General features: G+C 39.8%; 1 protein-coding gene across 1 annotated transcript in view; it reads left to right on the forward strand.

The window, feature by feature from the left end:
• The window catches only part of ZNRF3 (zinc and ring finger 3), a 108,555-nt gene that overhangs the window by 73,046 nt on the left and 9,907 nt on the right, over positions 1-25,602 (forward strand). Inside the window, exons 3-5 of the mRNA XM_067306817.1 lie at positions 20,508-20,582; positions 24,217-24,348; positions 25,280-25,390. Of these exons, the coding sequence (XP_067162918.1) occupies positions 20,508-20,582; positions 24,217-24,348; positions 25,280-25,390 (318 nt within the window). The remainder of the gene's footprint in view (positions 1-20,507; positions 20,583-24,216; positions 24,349-25,279; positions 25,391-25,602) is intronic.

Consider the following 25,602-nt stretch of genomic DNA (forward strand, 5'->3'; position numbering starts at 1 on the left):
AGGATGGAGCTATGCAGTACATTAAGATCTAAAATTAATGAGATGTCTAAAATCCTTGATCAGTGTTTCTAAAACTTTGCTTATTCAGACACTTTAGCTGGTATTGGCAGCTGCAGTAATGTCATGCCACCCAATGATGAGTCCTGTGCACATGCAGCAGAACATGCTGTCACTTCAGGAAAACTTCTTACATCCCTTGAAGTAGTCGGCATTCCATTTGTGGTACTTATTTCACAGTTTGGGGACTTCTGCTGACTTCTGTTTGTCAACCTGTGTTTCTTATTTGTAAATGGTATCTAAAAAACAAGTATTTGGAACTCATTTGGAGGCAGTAGTTTCAAAACTTAAGCCAGATAATTGGTCTGGTTGAAAAGTAACTAATATAGGTGATTTTAAGCTGTTTTTTTTTTCATTTGTTTCACTGTGTGGCTACAAGATGATTTGTGTTGGCACAGTGTAGAGTCCAGTGGAGGTAGGAACCTGTAAGAGGAGGAGGGTACAGGAACTGCTCTTTCTGACGGCAGTGCAGGCCTAAATGCATGTCAAACTACAGCTTAAGAAGAGCAGTTCAGCAGTAGAAACTTAATATTGGTTATTCTGAACTATCAGACATTGTGTGTTAACGAGCAAGCTGTTACAAACCAAAACAAAGGTTTCTTGAATGAGATTAGGCTCTTTTTGGCTTTGTGCTAGTTGGTAGACTTAAACTGCAAAGGTGCTAACATGCCATATTCTGACCAAAACACAAACTACATTGTTTATCAATCCCAATGGTTTTGCTTGAAAAAAGAGTATACGTTTTGAGGGGAAAAACAGTATCCTGACTTTACTGTGTCACAGTAAAGACTGTAAGCTGCTCAACCAGTCAAGTTCTTTAAGAGACTCCATTAACTTTGTATGTTAATTTTTTGTTTCTATGGTCTGTTGTCTTATCATTACCTAAAATTAGAGTTAACTATGAAAGGCAGTAGTACATGTAATTATAACCCCTGCTGTGTGGGTGTTTTTCTTACCTGTATTTCTTCTAAAGAACATGTTGAGAAATGGAAAGAGAGAATGACCATTTTCCTGGCCAGTGGAGCATTAAAGAAGAACATAAGCACTCAAATATACTGAATATTCCTTGGTCTTCCCCATCTTGTTGCTTTTTATAACATCCAGGACATCTGAAATGTTAACATCCATTTTAAACAACTATAAAACATCTTTCAAAATTGGTATTTGAAGTGATAATGTTATTTGTGCAAATATTTTTGATGTCATTTCTCTTTTGACATTCTAGTTTCTTTCTTCTCCGGTGTTAGCTGTGTGGCCAGACCTGTGCAACATATAGAAATAATGATCTCTGGAGTTCTAACAAAACTGCATAGATGAGGTCAGAAGATGGGATAGTATGGTTATCCAGGAAGAATCAGCATTTTCATAATGACAGAGAAAGAAATAGTCAGCCCTCATAATCTTCCTGATATGGACAAGTGTATATTTTGGAACAAAAAAATAACGTATGTGTAAAAATAAAACACATTTGCCAAAAGCTCGAGGAGTTTGCTTCCCATCTTGCCTCTTCCTCTGTACCCCACAGACCACATTCTAACACAAAACCTCTTTTAATAGATCAAAAAGGGATTTGAATGAGAAAGCAAAAGGAAGAAATGTTATACCAGATGCTTTCAGCAGTGTTTGGCAGCAGAGAACATGCAGTCTCATCACTATAGCTGAAGCCTTGAGTTCATAAGCATCTTTCTCATGTTTTTTTCTTTTAACCCTCTCATTCCATGATTACTTTCTACCTTAATTTCAGCAGTCCCTTTGAGGAGAGAAGGGAAACATTTGAGAACGGGTAAGAACTGACAAGTGAGCCAATTAAATTTTGGAAACAAGAAAAGTTAGTGTTGTGTATGGATCATATGATGAAAGAAGTAAAAAGAAAGGAAGAAGCTGGATCAAAGCCAAAGAGGGGAGTGCTCAAAGGAGTGGGATAACAGGGACTGGATCAGGTCTTGCAGTTATGAAGTAGCAGATATGTCAGCTTTTAATTCATGGGTGGGGGGAAGGCAGGGCCTTTCCATTCCCAACTAGTGCCAGTGATCTGTTACTAGGTTATTTTACTAACTTCTTTGTGTTCTCTGTGCATTGCAATAGCAATCCATGAAGAAAGGCTGTCTCTGTGTTGCCCCCCGCCCCCCCCCCCCAGGCACTCCTTAGACTTGCTATTGTTGGATTGATTACTTTAAACAAATGTCCACTTTTAGCGCCGAGTCCTTCACAGTCCCTGCCACCATCTTTGCTCCTTTGCAACCAACTGTGGAACACAGCTGCTTCTCTCTTAATCTAAAGAAACAGCTGTTCTTGCACAGCATGTGTTACTGGAGTCTTTGCTCAGTCAGAACTCCCAGTGAAATTAATGTAAATCCAGGCTGAGTAAAGACTGAGGAATGATTTTGTCAGATATGCCCCACGTTCAAATAATAATAATATGTAAATATTTTATGTCTCTGAAGTTTTTAAACCTTAATGTTTCTATGTGATTTGTGAGCCTCTTAAACATTGAGAGAGACTTTCTGGACTCACTAATTTACAGACAGAATACACCTATGGAAGAAGAGGAGAAATGCACAATGCCAGACAGGTTGGAAGAACTACAGAGAGTTTGAAGGAGAGAAGTGAATGGGCAAGAAAGTGAGGCTATGTTGGAGTATAGATATGAGCAGACAAGGAGGTTGGGCAGCAGAATGAGGTAAATGGATCAGGAGGTGAAGAAACAGGCAGCAGACGTGGAACCAGGGAATGGAATTATTTTGGACTTTACAGATGAGTGACGCGCCTAATTTCAGTGCACTGAGAGACAGAAGGGCTTGAAAGAAATTGGAGAACTGGGGAATGTAACTAGAGCTGCATCAGAGGGATTTGGATGTTCAAAGGCATGCTCAAATGGAGAGATTTAATCAGCAGCGGTAGAAAATGAACAGTGGATTGTAGAGAAATTGCAGACATAAAGTGGGAATGTTTTGCAATCATTTTCATGGGATTGAAAGGGAGGAAAGAAAAGCTTAATATAACACAAGCCGTGTTTCATATCCTACTCATCCAAGAATTTGTCAGAAGCTGTTGCTCTGCTCTAAACATTGTCTTCCCAATGTCCAGGTGGATATTATATAGAAGTGCCTACTTGGCTGACATGATGATTTAATGTTTGTACTAAGTTCAAGGAATCAACTCCAAATGAGTCGTGTTCATTCTGCAAACTCACCACTGAAATGAGTAGGAAGTGGGCTTTCTGGTTGACGCAGGGAGCCCCGAGCAAGCTATTTGCAATTCTGGCAGGTTCTCTCTTGAAGATTAGAGCTGCACATATTTGTGCTATGAACTCTCTAGACAGGTTAGGGGTGTGTGTGTGTATGTATGATATATATATATAAAATACATACATATATATATAAAACACTTGCATAGCTATTGCCTTAGAAGTGCTCATTATGGATATGAAACTCACCAAAACTATTAAAGATCTCAAAAGCATGTATATATGTTCTAGCGCATTAACATCTGAATTATAGGCCCATCAGTGTTTTGCTTAATTGGTAAACCTAGAGTATTTCACAGATATTTAATTTTTCAAAATGCTCTGAGAACTTTGTCAGCTTTAGATGGGAAAAAAATGGACCCTAGCCCTGGGGATCCAAGCAGTGAGATGTGCTTGGCAGTGGGAACTATTGGTGCTCTTTAATGCTTTTCAGGGAGAAAAAAATAAGCTATTTTGCTAGGGGCCCAAACTGCATAGCTACATAGACTTGAGTCCATGAACAGTGTTGAAACTCCCAGAGGGTCCCTTCAGCTGACTGTAAGGGACTAATGAGCTGGCTTGGCTGTTTATGGGCTGTGGTTAACCTCTTGCAAGTTAGGATTTCCTGTCGCCAGCAGTGGGCTGTGACCGCCAGCACCACAGTGTTAATGATGAGGTAGGGGCTGATGAATGGCTGGACTCCAGACAGCAGCCTTCACTGGCAAAGAATCAAGTGGCTAGAGGGGGGAAAACAGTGATGTCTACAAGAGAAATAATGCAAACTCCAGAACCTATAATTCCCATGTTTAAAAAAAGAAAGGGAGAAAGAAACTGGGGACAAATTCAAACCAAACGAAGCTTTTATCTCTGCATTCTGAATAGAAGATTGTTCTTCGGCAAAACTGGCTGCAAAAGCCAGGCCAGTTAAAACAATATGCAGGCAGCTTGCCTCCAAGTAACCAGAAATTGTTGGCTCAGAGTAGCCTGCTCTGAGGAGCCAACCTGCTGGGATACGTTATCCAAGCAACGGGCTGAATGTAATTCCTCCTGCTGTGGAATGGCTCTTTGGCAAATGAAGACCCTAATTAGAGATGGAAGGGTTTCTATTTTGTTTTTCTTTAATCCTTACCCTGAGGCCGTTGCAATACAGCCATGTCTCTGCTTGCGTGGAGAGAAGTTTCCAGTTTCCCTTTGTAACAAGAATCCCCCCCCCCCTTTTTTTTTTTTTTTTTTTTTTTTTTGAAAGAAGCAACAATCTAACAACATGGGCCCACCACAGTTTGGGACCTTGAAACTAATCTAATCCAAAACCAAGGACCACTGTTTGAAAAAACAACCATGTTATCTCTTATTAGCCAACCCACGCAAAGTTGCTAGATAAATTAGAGTACTGGGGTGGGCCATGCATCCTTTTACTACTGAATTTATTATCCAGGCTGATTCTTCTAGTAGATAATTTGACAAATCTGAAAGAAAAATGAGAAGGCACAAGTCTGAAGCTTGCACTGAAGCACCAGTAGCATTATACTGTGTACCAAGGGAATCTTGCCAGCTTTTGTTCATTTGGAAAGATTCACATCCCTTACTGTGGGTTACATGCATATTCTGTAGTGTTCAATACAGATGTTCCTACCTGACAGAGGGAACAGAAGCTCCAGGGGAATGTGCTACAGCAGCTTAACCCTAATATGTGTCAAAATGAAAACACCTTTGCTGCTTGACAGTTTCCCTTGGTGTATATATGAGGTCTGTCTGACCATGCTTTCACTGACTGCATGCAGATGCTTAAAAACTCTGCAAAGAGCATTGCCTTTTCTGTCACTATTGAGGCTTGAATCTGCTGTTTCTTTACTTCAGATGATGGTAGTGTTATCTCCAAATGTCCTTCCTCATTTACAGTAGAGATCAACCTGTGGATGGAGGCAAGCTGGTTGAAGGTGAGCCCAAGTGAGACAGGTGATAGTAAGCAGAAGCAGCACCATGAATTTTCAGTCCTATCAGTGCCTTGTATTTGAAGACAGGTATATGCCTAAAAGTGGCATTAATCAGCCTGTAGTTTGGGAGTATTTTTTTTTCAGTTCCTCACCTGCTAAGTTTTCATGCTTATGCATTCTTTCATTTCTTTTCAGCACTTTTGGTGGTTTGTGTTCATATTCGTATCTTGTCTTGCCTTCCAGATAGAGGATAGCACTGTGATATTAATGAGCACAAAGCTGTTCAGCCTTTAGGATAATTTTTAGTTAATGTAGATGTGTTGGTATATCTTGGATAGACTACTGTAAATGTCTCAGACCTGTCCTGTACTCTTTACATCAATTTTTCACAGACTGAGTCTGTTCAAAGTCTTTCTTTGCACTCTGCCTGAAATACTTATGTATTTGCCTAAAGCTGTTGTTTGGTGAAAAGAACTTTCTACAATAATGTAAAGCTTGTTTCTCAGGAGGACTGATGGACTTCCTCGTTGACCTGACTGTGACTAGATGGAATTCCTGTAGGACTGAAAAAATTCAAAAGCTGTACTTCTCTTTTTTCCCTTTTGATGTTTATAAATACCAGGGTATAGATTTAAGGTAATACTCTATTATGGCACATGCTTCTGTCTCTGGGGATAGGAGGAGAGAACCTACATAATAGGTAGGTAAAATAGTAAATATAATACAGGAAGGCAGTCCAACAGCTGTGGCGATGAATGAGATAAAAGAATTTAGCTTGTTTCCCCAAACAGCAGTTAATGGGAGTGTTGTGTGCTTGATGAGTGTCTAGTACTCTAGTATACAAACTCAAGTTAGTGACGGAATTGCAGTCTGTTTTTTACTAGTTGTTCAAAGTCTGATTCTATTTTGGTTTCGGAAAGGAACAATATATGTCTTTGTAAGGCTAGTGTGTTGTTGTAGTACTAATGTGAGTGATTTCAATACAATAAGTATTTGTTACCTTGTTCCTTTTCTCCCTCCTTAATGAGGGATAGAATTAGGGTTACCCTTAGGGGTAAATAGCATGTTTGTGATACGTTGCAGAGTTTATTATCTCTAGAAGTGGCTCTGTCTTTTTTGTTGGTACTTGAACTCATGTCTTTTTTTAACCTGGTTAATGAACAAGCATGAATTCCCTGATGTGGTATCAATAAGGAGTTTTACAAATGAAAATAGTAGCTATCAAGGGACAATTTTACATTATTTCTCATCTTCCAGGAAGTCCTTCACTAAAATGTTTTATTTTCATGAAATTCTGTCACCTTTTTCAGAAAATAGCAGTTAGCTCATCACCAGAAATCAGTTGTGTTGTAGATGAACCCAAAACTATTGGAATACATACGCTTCTGAGCAAGAGATCATCCATGCATGCCCAAAAAGAATTGTTTTGGTCCTAGTTAAAGCCAATGTTCAGACTCTGGTGTTTTTAAAATATTAACTCATGTGCTGACTTGCAGTTGACCCTGTTAGCTTCTCAGAGCTTGTTTAGAGTGGGAAGCAGCTGAAATTGGTGTATATGCAATGGATGCTTCTGTGTCATGATACAGGAAGAGTTTCTTTTGGTTTGCTGGCTATTTTGATTAAAGAAAGAAAAAAAAAAAAGAAATAGCACTAATTCTTCATAGATTTGGAAAAAGAAAGAGCTATTGTAATAATTTCATCCAGCTCCTGTATCAATCAGACCATAGAAATTCTTTGATATGCTAAGTTATGTTTAACTTTAAAATGCACCTGTTTTGCTTTATAAGCTGCAAGTGGACAGTCTGGAACTTCACCAGTTATCTGTCCTGTCCTCTGGAGAAGCTGCTGTTCCCCAAATCTTTTTTGTTAGCAAAATTTACCAGTATTGAACTTCTTGATTGTTTTCTTTCAGGTGATGGAAAATATGTTAGCATAAGCCTTGAGACCCTGTTTGCACATTTTGAAGATGTTTGTCACGTATATCAGTTTGCCAGCTTCTAAATTCACTTAGTGCACCATGTGTTTGCATCATTCCAGTTCTTTATAAAAATCTCTAGTGGTGCTTACTCATGTGCCCTAGGAAAGCACAGCTGTACTCATCCAGCTCCTCCCTAGATCAAGTAAACAGAGAATCCTCCTTTTCCAGAGAAAAGAGATTGAACTGATTGGTAAGTACTTGGTGGTCATGGTGGGGATCCTAAGAGAAGCTTGGATCAAATTCATAATGTATGAGTAGTCTAGTGTCCAGGGCTTTTACTTGTCAAAATGTTCTGTCATCTGCAAATGTGAGTGCATTGGATATAGTGACTTAACTCTGTTCTTCTGGATACACACATGTAATCTTTTTTCTGGGTGATATTTTTGTTGTTGTTGCTTAGTTTTGTGGTAATTGTTTAAAACTGATAGTAAGGTAATTTACCACCTGGAGCGGAATTTGGTATCTGGTGTGTCTGATGATAGAGTTGAGTCTCTTATTCTGTAGCACTAGCTCAGTGTAAGCCTTTTCACTGTTGGTTTCTTCCCTCTGTATTCATGTTTCCAGGGTGTTGGAAAACCTGAGATCTTTGTGCATAGTGGAGAGGAAGAGGCTTGGAGAAATCAGTGTGTTGATTGTGGAGAGAAGTACACAATGAATCCCAAGGCCCTGGATTCCTTGTGCTGTAGATAACTTCTTGTTCTCTGCTCTTTATCAAAAAGTGACCTGTAACTCCTCACAGGTTCACCTTTCATTTTCAAATAAAGCAAATTTTTATCCCCCCCCCCCCCCCCGTATAGTTTATCACACTACCCTTTTCAACCTAATGTGAGTTTTCTAGTGCTAGTGATGATTTTGTGTCTAGCTGACATGTCTGGTGCCTGCTGTACTAAGCTTGGCTAATCGACACTCTCCTGCCATGCACTTTAAAAAGAAAAAGTGTCTCTGTTGTTCTTAGACTCCATGTGTTTGCTTAAACAGTTAATTTTGAGAATTTTCTGACAAGTTACATAACATTGTATCCTACCTTCCTATTTCATGTAACACTTTGTGTTCTCTCTGGTAGCTTACATACTTTAGAAAGAACTCAGGGCCAAGGCATCCTAGGAAGACTGGAGACACTGAGTTCCCTGTGTTCATATTATTAAGTTTCCCTGCTAGTGTAAAGAGGATAATGATGAAATGCTGTTCCTCGTCAGATCTACTAGAGGTCTCTCTGTAAAAGAGAGGATTGTGGAAATTAATAACATCTGGATGTTAAATGCTGCTTCAAACACCTATTTAAGAAGAAAATAGAGATCAGAAGATATAAAACTAGGGGGAGATGATCCAGAAGAAATTGGTAGCATTATCAAAAACTTTTGGAAGTGAAAATGAGAAATTGACTTACCTGTACAGTAGCACAAGGGAATTAGGGTATAGTTCTTTTACATTAGCTTATCTTTGGAGATTCAGTTTCACTTGAATGTGACTTGATCAGGAGATGACTTCTTGTGAGCTTGAGTTCTGACAACTTAAATCCACATATTACTAAATGTGCAAGGACTCTGTGCCCATGTTTTTGATGGACCAGAACTCAACCCCTAGAGTGTTAGTTTTAAGCGAGTTAGAAATATGTCCAGATGCAAGGCATATGAAGACAGTTTTGGGAAGCTGATAGTGAGCTAAGGTGACAGTATTAACATTTTCCTAGTAGACTTCAATTGCAGGAACCTCGTCTCAATAGTTAAATCAAGATTATTAGGTAGTGTAGCCTTGCAGCCAGAAAATCTCCTCCTCCCAACCCTCCCCCCCCCCTTTCTTTTCTTAGTGAAATCTTCAAGGTAATTGCTAAATTATGATCTCCAACTTGACTTTTAGGTTGAAGATTGAGTCCAGGGTGAGAAAGCTGCATAGGTATAGCCAAAGGGGGTATGAAGAAACCAAAAATCCTCAAAATCCAGAGAACAGTACTGGACTGTTGTATATTGCTTCCCATAGCAAAAGAGGCGAGTATCTAGTGTCTTTACACTCCTAGGAAATGCTTTTAGGTAGTTTTTGCTTTGCGTGTTTGTTTTTGAAACACAGAGAGATTGTTTTTTTCATTGTCTTGTGCATCTGAACAGGAAGAATTTGGGTACATTCTGACTATATTCATAGCTTGGGTACTGTAGGAATAGCTTCTCACGCTGCTTTAGCTTAATAGTTGCTTTAACTTATAACTCCACCAACATCTCCCCATGCTTCTGTTTCCTAATGACTTCTCTCAGCATCACAGCATGCTTATATGTATGCTTTACTTAATTGCCCTAGTCCAAGTTTTCTATTTCTAGTTCATCTACTTTCTGTACACCTTCAATGAAAAGATAAAATTAAGAATTGTTTGGGTTGGCTGCAGTGGTATTCTATAATAAATTATTCTTTAGTAAATAATTGCCAAAATAAATGCATCTTGTGACTACTATATTTTGGAGGTAACTGTATATAGGAATTCTAAAGTCCTGAAAAAGCTTGAAGTGGTTTAAAATGTAGCAGCACTTCTGTGTTTCAGCATCAATTGTCATAACTGCGTCTGACCACTTCTTGCTGAGCGTGCTAACCCCTTTTGTGTATGCCATCCTGTTCAAGACCTCAGCCCCCTTCTGTGCTGTCTTTCAGAGCTCACCTTTCTCTCTGTGGCTGTGCCCCCTCACAGCAACGCAGGCTGTTGCTCTGCAGCATGGTCTGTGATAGCATAAGCCAGGCTTTGGGAAATGGAGTCCCATGACTCCAAAATCCATCACAAGAAACTTGCAACCAGAAGGCTTCACTGTATTCAGGATGAAATAAATGTATTTTTTTATGTTGTTTTTATGTGCTCTAGACTATGAACTAATCAAACTGTTTCTACTGAGAATTGACAGATGCTTCCCCCCCCCCCCCCGGTTTTAACCATTTGAGAGCCACTCAGTACTGAGCAATACAGAAAACGTTGGTATTGTTGATGTGACCACATAGTAAGACAGGAATCAACACAAGGTGATCTTTTTCTTAAACTAGAAAATCTTAAGTGTCTTTCTTTTGAAGCTGGATGTTCCTAAGTGATGCTTATAGTATTGTTTTCTTAGTTATGATTATATTTTTAAATTTAAGACTACTGCTTTGAATTTTCTAGTTCTACACTGCTGCATTGATAAAGCAGTTGTCATAATGCCATGTAATGCAGTATCTACAGGTTACACCTATAAAACGAAAGTGCCAAAGGAACTGAGTTGAGGATTCCAGTCAGGAAGGGGTTTTATGCTAGTGTGATACTTCAGGGATTTGACTGTTCTGTTGTGATACTGTCTACCTTAGCTTTGAGAGTGAAATCTGTAGGTTCCTTTTTCTTTATTTCAGAAAAGGTTTGAAATGGTGTCCTGCTTACATTTTGCCTAACTCTGTGTTTCTGGAATTACTGGAGAATTGTACATTAACAGGGCTAAGACATCAGTTGGTTAATTTGTAACTGTTGCTATTAGCAGGGTAGATGTCCTTTTCCCCTTCCTTCTCTGCCATGCAGAATTGGCCTGTGGCCTGGCTTTCTAGCTCTGCTGGGGATTCAAGGGCCAAGGACTTTTTGATGATTGATTGAGCCCAATTTCAGTGGAGGAGAGATACAGGGGATGTCTGTACTGCTCAGGTGTTGTTAATCTGTATTGTCTGTAGCTCTGAGAGAAAAGGCATTTAGGGGGTTATCAGTTGCAATAAAACAGTGTATTTGACATGATGCTGAGGGGGTTGTGCAGGGTTCTCAGCGTTGAGCAGAGTGCAGTGGAGTGTTATGCTGGAATGTCTTTGACTGTGACTGATGCTCCATGTTTTTGCAAGTACAGTTGTGAGTCTGGGGCTGGAAATGGGCTTTCTTCTGCTGATGAAATAAACATTGCATATTCTTTTCCCTAACAGTAGCTGCTGCTGCTGAGTATGTTATGGATAGTCTGATGTCAATAGGGAACACACGTCCTTGCTTACTTTAACAGATAGTTTTCCAAACATATTTTAAAATTGACCTCAGTAGTGATATCCACCTTAGTTGGCTTTGTAGCAGTCAGTCCAGTGGAGTTCTTAAATGCATTGACGGATTTTGCTGAGCTGTTTCATTTTTTTCCCCCCTCCTTAATGGGATGACCCAATTATGATGAGAAGCAGGTAAGGTGTTCCAGTGAAGAGCACTTTTTTTTTTGCAGTAATAAGTATAGCGCTGTAAAGGTAGCTGTGCTGTACTGTAAAATCAAGGTGGAAAGAACTTTCTGAAATCCCTGTGCATCTTGGTCCTGACAGGAGATTACACCTGGCTTGTAATAAGGAGAATCTTTATTCCAAGCAGAAGTCAGAATCATGTCACAAAACTCTTGGATTTTATTACCTACTTTCAAGTGATACTGTTTTTAAAATATTGAAAATCTACAGTTGTGTTTGTGTGAACCTTTTGCATCATGCTTATAGCTGCCATCCGTAGAATGGAGGTGCAGTTTGTACTCACTGCTCAGTTTAATAGGATTTTTTTTTTAACTCATACCTCTCTTCTGAAGAAATTTAGGGCTTTCATAGCATCAGAGTCTGAATGCTACTTGACTGATTGAAATTGCAAACTGGTAGTGGCAAAACCTGCTTGTCAACCCTGGAGATTCATGTGATATATCATGCATTTCATACAAGGACCATGCTTTAGCCACCTAGGTGATCTGTTTTTCATGTGTAGACCTTCCTGGGTTTACCCACACTTAACTGAAGACTCCTTAAAACTTAGAGCCTCTGCAGAAGTCAAACTCTGATAATAAAAGCTCATGAATGTTTTCTTCAGTACCAAAGCTGCCCTCTGCTAATGGAACAAAACCAAATGAGGACAAGTCTGCAGAAGGTGACTAGAAAAGCTGATATTCTAGAGCCTATTACAGCATTTTCTGTATCATAGCTCTGCTAATATTGACGTCTTTGTGGTCTCACTTGCTGTCGATGTGGAGAAAATGTGCAAATCAATTGCTTTGTGAGTGCTAAAGACTATTGGAACAGATTTTGCTACTTTTTGCTACATCATTTCTTTTGATGAAATACTACAAAAGGAAACCTGGTCCCTTTCTGATTGTATCCCGTAGCAATCAAGATTGTTGAAAGCCTTGACCTGACTTTCCAAAGGAATAAAGTAAGACTTTGGACCTTTTCATCAAAAATCATGTTCCTTTAAGTCACAGACTATGTAAACTGCTTGCTGTTGAGTGGTGATTACATATTACCAATATGCTATGTGAGAGGCTTATTGCGTATTTCAGAGGATCAAAGACAGCTGACAGAAGAATTAGCTATAGAAAAGGGATTCCATCTCATGCAGTTTACATAATCCCACTCTTTTGGCAGATTAGTGACCCCTAACCCTGCAGTGTGGAGAGTCCTGACATGGCATATTGGGTCTGATGTGCTGGGTTAAACAGATTATGCCTCAAGTTCCATGATTATTAATTCATAAAGAAATTGAAGGGGAAAAACCTCAAAAACTGACAAAGGAGTGCAAATTTGGTCAGTCTGGCTCAGTTCTTAACTAAACAAGGATGCATAAACCAAGTTTCTTGACTGTTGTACTCAGCTGTCTCTGCACAGTGTTTGGGCAAACCAATTACCAGTTTTTCTGCCTAAAACAGCAATAGCAGTGTTTAAAAAAAACCAACAACAACAACAAAAAAAACTTGGTTATACCTGTTGCAGCTGTGCTGCTTTCCTCAGTTCTGACCAAAAGTAGTGTTTTGCTTTTGGGATCTATAGGACTGTCTCCTGCATACTGTATCCTTACTCTTCTGCTTCCTGCCTCATTCATTTTGGAGGACCAGCTAGTAGTACATGCTGACACCTGACGGAATAAAATTAGTTTGCTAAAACTGTTCAATGTCATCTGTACTGTTTGCTACCTAAACCATGGCCCAGTTCTCCCCTCACACCCATCTTTAACATTTTCTTAACTCAGAGAATAAATCAGCTCTGTAATGTACTATATACCATATTTATAGTTAACATTTGTTATTTACAGCGTACTGTGTTCCAGGAAGAAAATTTCTAGAGTAGGATGGTCTATAGAGGCTAATCCAGGAAAACAGATATGTGATTCTCAATGTGAATAGCATTTGCGAGGACATAGTGTTAAAACAGCAGGATATATCTGAGGTTTCACATAGGCAGCCAATACTTCTAAAGCATATTTTTCTCTCTTCGGCCTGTCAGTTGTGCCTAGAATGTTTATTAAAAAAATTAAAAAGAGCATTTTTGTTTATATGTAGTATATAGTGTCTGGCTCTACCAATAGCTATTTTCAACAAAGGGTTTAAGTTATTGTTTTATTTATGTGGAATGCATTACTATTTTTATGTAAGTGGCAGACCTAAAAGTGCTTAATGAACTTTGCTTTCCTCACCTATGATTCCAAGCCTCATTCCCTCTCTCATCTGTAATTTATTCATTCCCTGCAACCCATCAGATTAGTGTCCTGTGCTCACATGTAAATACTGCTGTTTATTGTGAGGGAATTCTGACTTGGGCAAAGGAAGTAAGCGTAGTGAATAAAGGCTAATGAGATTGGTATGATTTTTCTCTTAAATGGGGACCTTGTTAAGCAGCTTTTTTTCTTATGTTGATTTCACAAGTGCTGCATAAGAACTGACATTTATTGGAATGAGGTCATACTAGAAAGTAGAGCAGGAGATGCTTCTGAGATTATTAAGTGTTCATAACAGCAAGCATTGCGGGTCCTTGTGTCAGTAAGTGGCAGGCTTTCTTGCTGCTCTGACTGTTGCTGTCCTCCTGCCTGTTTGGAATGAATGGGAGGAAATGGTCCACCTGTTTAATAATCATCTGGCCACCTGGGTTGAAAGTTTGTCTCATTAAGCAAGCTGCTGCTTCCTTATTCTATTAGTCTGGCCCACAGGAAGGGAGTGCAGAGTTCTTTACCTCAGAAAACTATAGAAAGATTTAATAACTAGAATTTCCTCAGGCTTGGAGATGTGAAGAGATACTTTCCTCATACTTCTGTCATATGTTTTGTCTCATGCTCTCTAGATTGCAGGGGCTAGTAAATTCTTTCACGTTTTCATCTCAGATAGTATTTAATGTTCATCTTACTGATAATGATTATTAACAGTGAGTTCATAACAAATAGGTCTCTGTGACCCAACACTCCTCAAGTAACTTTTCTTCAGCCTTCTCTATGAACTGTGATAGGAGAATCTCTATGTGAATTGAAACACTACAAAAACATAGATGAAATCAGTATAACGTATTTGCAATAAAAATAAAAGGCCTATAAAAATGTGTAACAAATACACTGTATACTACTGTTCACATCTTTGAGTATGAAGTAGGCAAATGTTTTCTTCAGCAAAGGGACTCTGATAAAGTAGGAGGCTTGGGATGCTTCAGGAATTGAGGAGGGGCAGATTCAGAGGCAAGTATTGTATCCCTGATCAGTTTGGTTGCTTTAGAGGCACCTGCATCCAGCATTCAGTTAGGAAAGATATTCGAACATCTACCTGGTGTTTGAATAAATTATAGCAAATGGCAGATGCTCATTTACAAAGAAGAATTCAAGGAGTCATTTGAAAAGATTCCTAAACTGGCTGAAACTCTAATAGGGGTTACAGTCAAGGTGTGTGTTCTCTATATGTTATGGTGTAGATGAGTACAAATTTTTGCTGCTTATTTTAACAGCATTCTTAGTTCACGAGCTTGATTGCCTTTGTTTCTCTGCTACTGTCATCTTCTTCCATAGGGAACAGATGATATAATCCAGGTGATAATCTCAAATTATAAATTTGAAGTTTAACTCAAACCCTATAGTTCTATAGTATTGTTGATACACAAGACAGTGGATTTTTGCAGCTTGTTTTCTTTTTGTTTTTTAAGGGGAAAACACTACTAACTTGCATGATTGTTCCATGCCTGGCTTATGATTAAATGAAGTATTGCAGAAGCACCTTTAGCTGCCGTATGCTACATCAAAGATGTATAAAAAAAATAAACTTTTGAAGATTTGACAATGCTAGTTTTAAATGGCACTAATATTAAAAATACTCAGGTGTAGTTACTTTTAACTCTGTTATCAAGAAGAAATACAAATATTTCCTTCTACAGAACAAGAAAAGTTTATATGCTGTTCTGAGATAAGCTGATTTTGCATGCACTTTCAGGAGAAAAAAATCATAAAACTTGAAAACAACATAGAAAAACATTAGTGGAAGTGGAATTTGAATCTGTATATAAGTAACAAAAGAAAAGGTTAGAATGGATATTGGAATACAGCCTACAGTATTTGCTGCTGTTATAGTTGCAATACATTGCTGAAAATGCTCATTGCAGTTGTAGACTAAGTTCTCTGTTTCCTTTGCTGCTTTTGTTACTCCAGATTGCTAGGATAAATTTTAAATACAAATATTGCTTTCCTCATCAGGTGTGGTGGGGTTTTTTTGCTCCGTCTGTATCACCACTCCAAGATGTTACCATGCTGTTAATAGACTCTTTCCTGTTCCTTTGCCCTTCAGCAATTCTAAAGACTTGTTCCTCCCCTCTAGCAAATTTATGCAATATAGACTACTTTTGCATGGCCTGTTATCTGCATCCGCCAAAAGTGCTGGTTGTTGCTCTGTCTTCTTTGGCCTGTGTGATTCTGGCTGTATTGCAGCTGTACTTATTGGGGCACTTTGAAACCTGTGGAAGGAATCTGTGAAAGTTTTCAGTGCTCAGATTTGAAAAACAAAATTGGAGGGGTTTTTGCTCCTTATGTAAGTGTCCAGACCTGTGAGGACCTTTCCAGTGGATTGTAATTGACGCTGAGGAAGCTTAAAAGTGGGACTGAGGTAAGGAAACGAAGACCTAATGTATCCATAGCTATCTCCAAGTTCACACAACAAGCAATATGAGATTCAAGCTGTAATTTGCCTTATGAAGTACCCTTATCTGGGCAGCAGGAGTTAGGGAGCTGAGTCAGAGCTCGTTTAGGAAAAGAGGGCCTCCCTGTGAGCAGCACGAACCTTCTTCATATCCCAGGGACTACCAGCTGTGATCAGGATAAGAGATGCATACCAGAGGACTCCTTGTAGGAACAGACATTCCACATTTGGAACTTCATTCCTAAAAATGAAAGTAGAAAATGAGAAGACTTCTCTTTTTTATCTGTATGCACCCAGATTTTTGTCAGGTCTCCCTTGTTGACCATCTGTGCTCTACCAGAAATGGTTTGAGAGGTTTTTTGCCTAAGTAAGGCAGTTCCCAACCACAACACCTAGATACAGTGGCATAGGTTGCAAGTACAAACCATAATTTGTACATCATTATATATAACACAGAAAGGGGGAAATGCTGTAACAGTCAGATGCCCCTGTAAAGAACATAATTCCTTTCCACAAAACTTACTGTGATTCCTGACAGTAAATTAAGGTTGTGCTGGTCAAGTAAGACAACAGGTTACTTGTCTCTATCCTATAGAGAGCTACTTATATCTAACCTGTTTGTTGTGGCTTGTTATTTTTGTACTTAAGGACAAAAGAATTTGTAAATTGCCAATACAGGGCTTGCTAAAGATGTCATTTCCAGTCCTGCTGCTAGGAAAAAGGAGCACTTAAGCGCCTCTGATGAGTCTTTTTGCATGATTGAGCCCTATATGCTGCTGATGTATACAGAGCATACATAACCTCCCTACCAATCCAATCCAGACGTAGAAGTGCTTTACATAAAAAGTTACAATGGTGACACTTGCTTTTAGTGGCCATGTAGAGCAAACAGGTCAGAGTCCGTTGTTCTGTAGTGCAGGCTTTCAAACTCTGCATGCAAGCAGGGAAAGACTGGGAGGCTGTAGTCTTTATCAACAAAGAATGATCATTTGAATTACTAAAAGTGTGGTTATAATTTTTTGCACTGGTCTTTGATAAAGGAAAGAGTAGTAGTACTGGGGTGTAGTGACAGTAGTTTATTGGGGGTTTTTTTAACCACTGAAGGGAAATAATCTCTGCAAGTGATGGCCCTGCACCTTTACTGCTCTCTGTCAATTGCATGGGAATTGAATTGAGGAAATGCCTTTTTGTTTGTTTGATATTAGATATTATGAAGGTAAAGAATGCACCTATATAACTTTTTTCTTCCCCTCTTCCAACTTGTGTCTTTCTTTTTGATTTAGGTTTTGGCCACTTTGCTTTAAAAAAAAAAAAAAAAAAAAAAAGTTTTTCGGGGGCAGTCTTTAAATGTTGAACAGCCTAAAATGAAAAATCACATGCCTGTTAGAATGATCCCAGTCTATAAGTGGGACTTAACTTGCTGCGTTCTTTTGAGCTGTCCCAGTTCCTGACAGGCGGATAGGGTATTTTCAAACCCGTATTGGCTTTAGTTGTCCTACATGATCCTCCTTTGGGTAGGGAAGTAGGGCACAGTGGTGGCGAGGCTTTCCAGGGCTCCTGAGGCGGGCCGCGGGGAGGCCTGGGCCCGGGCCGGGCCAGGCCGCCCGCCTGCGCGGCAGGGAGGAAGGCGAGGAGCCCCGAGAGCCTGCGCCTGGGCCCGGCCTGCTCGCACGCCTCTGCCACTCGGCCGCGGCCGCGACTGCGACTCAGCACTGCCGAGTTGGGGAGGGACCGGGCCCGCTGCCCGCCAGGGCGCTTTTCAGCTTTGTGCTCGGCAGCGGGGACATGGCTGGGACCTGGGATGGGGAGCGGGACAATGTGCTGAGGGGGAACTGCTGGTAGGAGGCTGCGCAGCGCTCTCGCTCTCTTCCTTTGCTTGGGGCCTGGCAAAAATTGCTGGGTGGTGCTGGCTGGAGCTGACCTGGCTCAGCATGGCTGGTGAAGAAGGGGAAGCGGCACGCCGCTAGCCCGACGCCCGCTCCCTGCACGCTGCCCCAGCCCGGAGCGGGGGAGCAGGGGCTGTCCACCTCCTGTCAGGACAGCATCTGCTCCAGGGGCTTGCGCAGCAGTGCTGCTGGGAACACACTGACTTTGCCTCTAGTGTTACTGCTAGGGTTGGGAATTGAGGAGGTACTTTAACACGTGTCTGAATCTGCCTTCATCCAGCAGGCTGAGTGCGTTAAAGTTTCTGCAAAGGGTGCAAGTATCAGCACTTAGAGACAGCTCAGAAGTGCAGCTCTCCACGAAGCTGTAGGACAGAGTTACAGCCAGAGTTCGTTGCGTTCATACGCTCACAGTGCTTTATGCGGTTCAGAGGTACTTAACTTCCATTTTAGAATGACAGTCACTAGTTTTAGGACAGGAAGACACATGTCTGTTGCTCATTTTGTCTATTCATCTGCCAAAAAGGACACACTCCCCACTGGGCCCCCATAAATGTACACAGCGCTGATACTGTGCTCCTCCCAGTGGAGTGGAATTTAGTAATTTTACAGCAAAGGGAGCACTGTGGTAATGATGAATGATACTATTTGAGTCTTTCAAAATACTGGTACCAAAAAATACCATGATACTAAAGATGACATATGGTAATTTTTTCTTCTGAGTATTGACTTGTCACTCAATTGCTAGTCGGCATAAATAAAATTTACTATGAGTAAATGATAGAGGGAGGAAAAATTCAGGCAGAACAGTAAGGGAAATCTTCCTGACAGGTGTGATACTATTGTTGAAGAGTCTTATAGAAAGTGTTTCAGGCTATATTACTTGGGATTCTTTCCTGTTGTTTTATACAGCTTAATTTTAAGTTTGATAAATGGGGGAAAAAAATAACTTCTCCAGCACAGTTTTTGAAGTCAATTGGTACTTTTCATCTCTAACCTATGATTCTGCAATGCAGAGTGGGGAATACAGATTGCATCTTGTTGGTGGAAATTTAACGATGAAGTGCTGTGCTGTGAACTACTCATTCACTGTGTTCACAGAACAAAGGCTTTTTTCTGAACCAAGCTACAAATTCTCTTCAAAGATACCTTATGAGATCAGAAGTACCTTGCTTGTCAACTGACCATCCTGAAAGAACAGTCTAAATGTCCTGAAGAGTTCTGCAAGCACTGGGTGTCTGTAAAAAGCACCTTCTAGGGAAACTTGGGTGAGCTTTCACCTCAGGGCCATGTCTCTGCAATGGAGAATGTGTACTAGATTCCTTTAAACTCTTCCTCCCTGACAGCTATTAGTGATTAGCCAGGTGTGCTGACTTCAAAGGGGATGAATATTTGCTGGGCTGAGACAGAGACCCCATTTGGGAGTTAGTTTCCCTCAGGTGCTGTCTGATGTGCTTTATTAGATTTAAAATGAAAACAAAATCCAGGAATAGCGCAAAAAAAAAAGTCCTGTAGATGTTCAAACTAACAGCCCTGTCCTGGCCAACATTCTTTTTACAAGAACACTGAGTGGTATTTCATAATTCATCGCTTTTATAAGTTTATCTTATAATCTCGATTTAAGTTCAGGGTATGCTTGTCTCTGTGAAGAGCCAGGGTGCTCTTGTTTAGTCTGTGATGGTGGTAGCTGTCATTGCCTGGAGAAATAGCTGTTTGCATTCTGCATCCAACAGAAGTAGTGACAGTTCTGAAAAGATATTGAGAATGTTTGCTTTATGGAGCCACTGAGCAACATGTCAGCAGAATGTACAGAGGCACACTTGCAGAAACTGGTTAAAACATTGTTTTCTGTATCCCAGAGGATTTTAATATGTTCTAATACCTCTTCTGTGCTGTTGGTGACTTCAGTTTTGAACTGTGTATTTGTAGAAAAGCCTTATGCTTAAGTAGGTTTGATTTTATTTGCATAAGAAGAGTTGCATGCAAGACTTCTGACCTCTAATGGTCAGAAAGAGAAGTATCCTCTGATGAGGACAAAAAGGCACTTTGCACAAGGTTTGCAGTGTTCTAGATTTTGTTGTGACTGCGAGGGAGTATGACCCAGGAGACTTAAAAGGTGTAAAGAAACTGGTCCACGTTTATTTCCTACAATAATGAGCTTGGCTCTCTACCCCAAATGACAGGAAAGGTTGTTTTTTATGGACCTTTTAGTGTGATCTTCAAAGTAACATAGAGGGAAGAAAAACATAATTTAGTTTTAAGAATTATTATATTTAAAGTCTTTAGAGGGTCTAAATCTCATCTGAATTCCTTTAAAAGCTTGGTGAAGAAGTCTGTGTAGGAAGGAGCAGAGACACTGTAGGAGCTATACTGAAGTTTAACTGAACTCCGTAGAGGTTCAGTGACTCCTATATTTGTAATTATTCTATGAGTGGTTTGGGGTTTGTTTTTTTTTTTTTTAAACCACACGCTTAAGTTTGGTGTCTGGAGATGAGGAGGAGTCATTTTTGAGGTAAGAGGTGGTCTTTTGGGGTGAAACTGAGGATGCCGTCTTTCCTATTGCAGGCAAAACGAGCAGTGCAGCGAGGAGCCACAGCAGTCATCTTTGATGTTTCTGAAAACCCAGATGCCATTGATCAGGTATGAAGAAGGGCCTAGCTTTATTCACCCTCTGGGCTTGCTGTTCTTAGGGCTGCTGAGGTAAGACTTGAGAGCGTGCAACGTCTCATAGCACACCTACGTGAAGACATACTGCTTCTAACGCAGGGTAACATGGCACTGTGGTTTTCCTATTCCTCTTTTGGCAGGCAAGAAGCAATGGAGATGTTGAGAATATGAAAGAAAAAGGGAAGTTTGGGAGGTATTTTTTTGCCTGCTGCTAGAACAGAGAATCCGGGATTGGGATTGGGGTTTTGAGAAAGGACAGAGGCAGATTTTTGTGGCCCGTTATTTAGTTAAGGAAGTTCTCTTTGCCCAACTCTGTGTACAAAATGCTGTCTGTTTGGACCTACCCAGCTTGCGACTGATAATACTCACTGGAAGCAGCCACTGTCAAGCAACCACTATTTTTGAGGTTGCAAAATGGCTTCCAAACCTTGTTCTAAACAAGATTCTTAGAAAAGTTCTAAACATTTTTTTTTCCCCTCAGCTGATGATTTCTGGGCTACATCTTTGGTAGACAAGTAGGGTATGTTTAGGTTAAAAAAGCTGAAATGAGCATCTGTTGGACAAACGAATGCAGACCCTGTGCAATGGATGCTTTGAGAACTGTGCTTTGCATCAAGGTTACAGCCTTGATCTGGCAAACATTCTCAGGGACAGTTTTTCCCCTTTTGTACACAGAAAATTTATCTGCACAAAGCTGAAATCTGTTTATTCACACACACACACCGGTATTTTCTCTCTATTACATTTTGCAGTTACTTTCAGCAGCTCTGCTCTGAACTTATGAAGCTGAGTCAGTGATTCCTGCTCCCTTCCCTCTACCAGTAGTAGCTGTCCTTCCTTGATTCTTGACAGTAACCTGGGTGCAACTATCCACCAAATTTGAGAAACCGGTCTAGTGGACAGTTGAAAATGTTGGTACCAGTAAACAGGGAAGAGGTTAGTGGCTTAGTGCAGCAGCTGACAACGTAGGCTCTGTTAGAGGACAGAGGAGCAGCTTATGCAAACATACACAAACAGGAGGTGAATGGCTACAGCTATCTAGCTTTCATACTGTAACTGTAAGTGTTAGTTGTTTGGCTCCCTTCTCATGCTGCTCTGGACACTTGTGTTTCATGCATTTTAATTCTCAGCCAAAGTCTTCAGAACCCTTGACGTGAGGGGACGATAATTAATTTGTCTTTAAAATAAGTATGATTTGGCACTCTGAGAAAGAGTTCCACAAGCAATGGCCTCTTGGCAGTCATTCCTTCTAAGAAACACTAAAAAAATGTTTACTTTTTGTGCTAAGGTGCTTGAAAGCATGTAAAACCTATTACTTCAAGTATTTTTTCAAGATCAGAGTTTGTGCTAAATTGTCTTGTTGCTTAAATCTCTAAAGAAAAGTGAGATCAGGTTAGTTCTGCATGTCAAATGGACTGAGAGATCTGCAAAGAGCTATCCCTGAAAAAGGTACTGATTCCACTGCACCCAATTTTAAATGTTTTTTAAGAGATTCTGAGACAGTCTGTGCATTGTGAGGCTTATACCATCTTCATACCTGAAATCACCTTTGCTGACCATTTTCAGAATCCAAGACTGATGCTGATGAAATTTGAAAATGTTTTTTTTAACCTCCATCTTGGAATAGAATTGTGGAAAACAATGACAGATGGATAACAATGGAGGAAAAACTGACATGAGTTGATCCGAAGTATCCTTCGTTCAAATGGAAGTATCCTAGCACAGTGAGGGGAGCTGCTGCTTTAGGAAGCTTTCCCAGATCTGCTTGTAACCAATCAATGGAACAACTAAGGGGGAGTACTCTGAAAAGGAGGACTGGAAGATTATAAAAGGTGATCCTTCCTGCCAGCCATTAAACAGAAACATGAAGCAGGACTGACCGGGAAGATTGTCCTTGGACAGTTTGGTACCAATATTGCTACCAAATGAAAGGGCTCTGAATGCTGAAGAATTAAGTGCAAGGCTTTACATGCAGATTTTTTGTTTTGTTTTTCCATTGATCTGAATATCTTTTTCTGTAGACTAAGAATGAAGCTTCATTTTTAGAAGTTGCTCTGTGAAGTCTGATTTGTCTCTTGGTTTTACTTTCACATAGTTTGAAGAGGAGTAACAGTATCCAGAACGTCATGTGTAGCAAAAGTCTAGCAATGTGCAAAAGCTACTGGCGAAGCAAATTAATTATTTCCTAGACAAGAAGCCTAGCGAGAGAGAGAGTATGTGTCAGGGAACCTAAAGATAGTGATTGGATTTGGCCTTAGGCCAGCAGGCCTTGTAGACACATAGAATCCCTGGGTTGGATTCTAGTATGTGAGCTAGCTTTTAGCTCTTCAGAAGACATCTCTCTCACAAAATAATTTGATCTGTTTTTCAGAAGCCCAGTTAAATACTGGTAAGGTTCTGCTTTAAAGTCTCTATGAAATCTACCATCATTATCTGGACCTACTAAGTAGAGCACTTTGTAAGCAGAGTGATAGACCAGCCAGTTGGTAATTTCTGCATGTCTTAGTCATGCTTTAGCCAGTAGGTACGGTATCGCTGCCATATGCTACTCTTGTTCGATCTGCTCAAACTCCTGTCATTTCATTCCTTTCCCCTGTACTGTCTTCATCTGTTTGTCAGTGGATTGCTTATTTCGTATCAGTCAGTCTCAGCGTTAGGATTTCTCTTTTGGGTCAGAATAGGCTGTTTGAATTTACCATGTGTGCGCCATTTGGTAGCAGAACAGTTCTCTTGTCTTGCTCTTCCTCACTCTGGTATGTAGTTCAGCAGATTGGTTGGATTGGTTGCCCAGAGAAGTTTTGTAGTCTCTATCCTTGAAGGTTTTCAAGACCTGACTGGATAAAGCCATGAGCAACCTGGTCTGATCTCAGAGCTGACCCTTCTTTGAGCAGGAGGTTGGACTCCAGAGGTCCCCTGCAACCTGAATTATTCTCGGATTCTATGGTTTGGCCTTTCAAAAGAGCTCAGCTGGACCTGGAAGGCTGCTCCAGGGCAAATTAAGCTATCTATGCCTCCCTCAGTAGCTCTAGTAAGTGCTACAACCCAAATAACTGCTTGAATGAGTTTGTGGAATTAAGCACCAGAAATTACAGACCTGAGTAAATGGGCAAGGTACAATGAACCTAAGAGGTAGGAATTCACGCTCTTGACATGAGATTGTTCAGAAAGCCAAAGAAATCTGTATATAAATCATATAACTTCGAAGTTGAAATAACAAAAGGTTCAAAAAATTATAGAGTTGCAAGGCCGATTTTTATTGGAATAATGCAGATTTTTATTCTTCATTATGAAGTTTAATTTATTACTGTATTAAAATATGCACTGGCACATAATGCGCTTAAGTTGAGCTGCTGTTCAGAAGTAACATTTGCTTATACTCGCATTTTAGTTTTGGTCAGTAAAAAAATTGAATTAAAAAATCAGGTTAATTCAAAAGTTAAATTCAGGCTTGAATGTGTGAACACTTAAGTGAAGGGTTGTGCTAGAAAAGAACAACTGATGCTTGAATTATTTCCATCTTCATACTCCTTTCCTTTTCTCTCCTTTCTCCAAAAGAGTTATTTGTCCTGAAATGTGCCTTTGAGTAGGTTATTTCTTTGTGTTCTAGCTGAACCAGGGCTCAGAAGACCCCCTGAAGAGACCAGTGGTGTATGTGAAAGGTGCTGATGCTGTTAAGCTAATGAACATAGTTAATAAGCAGAAAGTGGCACGAGCAAGGATTCAGCATCGCGCCCCACGGGTGAGACTTTAAGAAACTTTATCTAGGTATTACATGTATTACACTGCTGCTTTTTCATGCAGTGCTTGTTAACTGCACTGATTGGGAAGATGATGTTTGATGCATCCTGTGATCACCAATAGATGCGAAATTCTATTCTACATTCTAAATAGAATTAAGTAACTGCATCCTCAGTGTGACCCATGATGTCTTTCATAAGGATCCTCTTTAATTTGTAAATGGCCAACTATTTTATATACTAATTTTCCTTTTTCCTAAATAAATTAATTATTGCACACTCCTGGGAGTTCAGATTTGTAAGACAGTCTTCCCAGTGTTGACTAATAATTCTTATTTAGTATTTTAAATTTGGGTTAAGTATTTGGTATCTGAAAATTATATTTATAATATAAAATAGTTTTTCTGAGATTTTTTTTCTCGGGAACACTTCCTACATGTAGTTTACATGATCAAAACAAACCTAAAGATCAGCCATTACCCAGTTTCCATTTCATTTTTGTTGTATTCTTACGGAATTCTTTTGTTAAGAAATATGAAGTATATGAGAAGTGGGCAATTTGCTGAAGATTCAAACTTTGATTTTTGCTTCCATATGTGTGCAAGCAAACCAGTAACCCATGAAAATTTGTATTAGTGTGATTCACTTGGGGAAAAATGACTCGTTTTTGTAGGATCAGTTCAGAGATGCTATAAAACTGACATCCCATGACTGTCAATCTCCGTATTTCACTCACTTGCAATAAAGTATGAACACCTGGTTTTGTCTCATAGAGTCATAGTGAATGATCAAGACAGTGTGTGCTTTGATTCTTGCCATTGGCACTGTGTACATGTAAACTGACCACTGAGAGAGTAGAGAAAAGAAAGGAACAATAGATTTAAATATGATCTAAGGAGAGGAAAAATTAATATTTTTGTTTTAATTTTTAAGCAACCCACCGAGTACTTTGATATGGGAATTTTCCTGGCCTTTTTTGTGGTTGTGTCTCTTGTTTGCCTCATTCTTCTTGTCAAGATCAAACTGAAACAGCGACGTAGTCAGGTAAGACCAGTTAACGATATATTCATTGAATGCTGGAAGATAGCTGTCTCTTACTTTTTTTTCACAGAACTTGGTCACTACTTCTGAAATGCAGAACATTGATTTAGAATAACCATCTGTGTGGAAAGGGGTTTATCCATGGATGCAGAGCTTTTGAAAAGACTTACAAATGTCTTTAAAGGAGATGTGCATTGAACTGGGATGTCTGTTCA

Source organism: Apteryx mantelli, chromosome 17 (genome assembly GCF_036417845.1).
Source record: "Apteryx mantelli isolate bAptMan1 chromosome 17, bAptMan1.hap1, whole genome shotgun sequence".
Classification (NCBI taxonomy): domain Eukaryota; kingdom Metazoa; phylum Chordata; class Aves; order Apterygiformes; family Apterygidae; genus Apteryx; species Apteryx mantelli.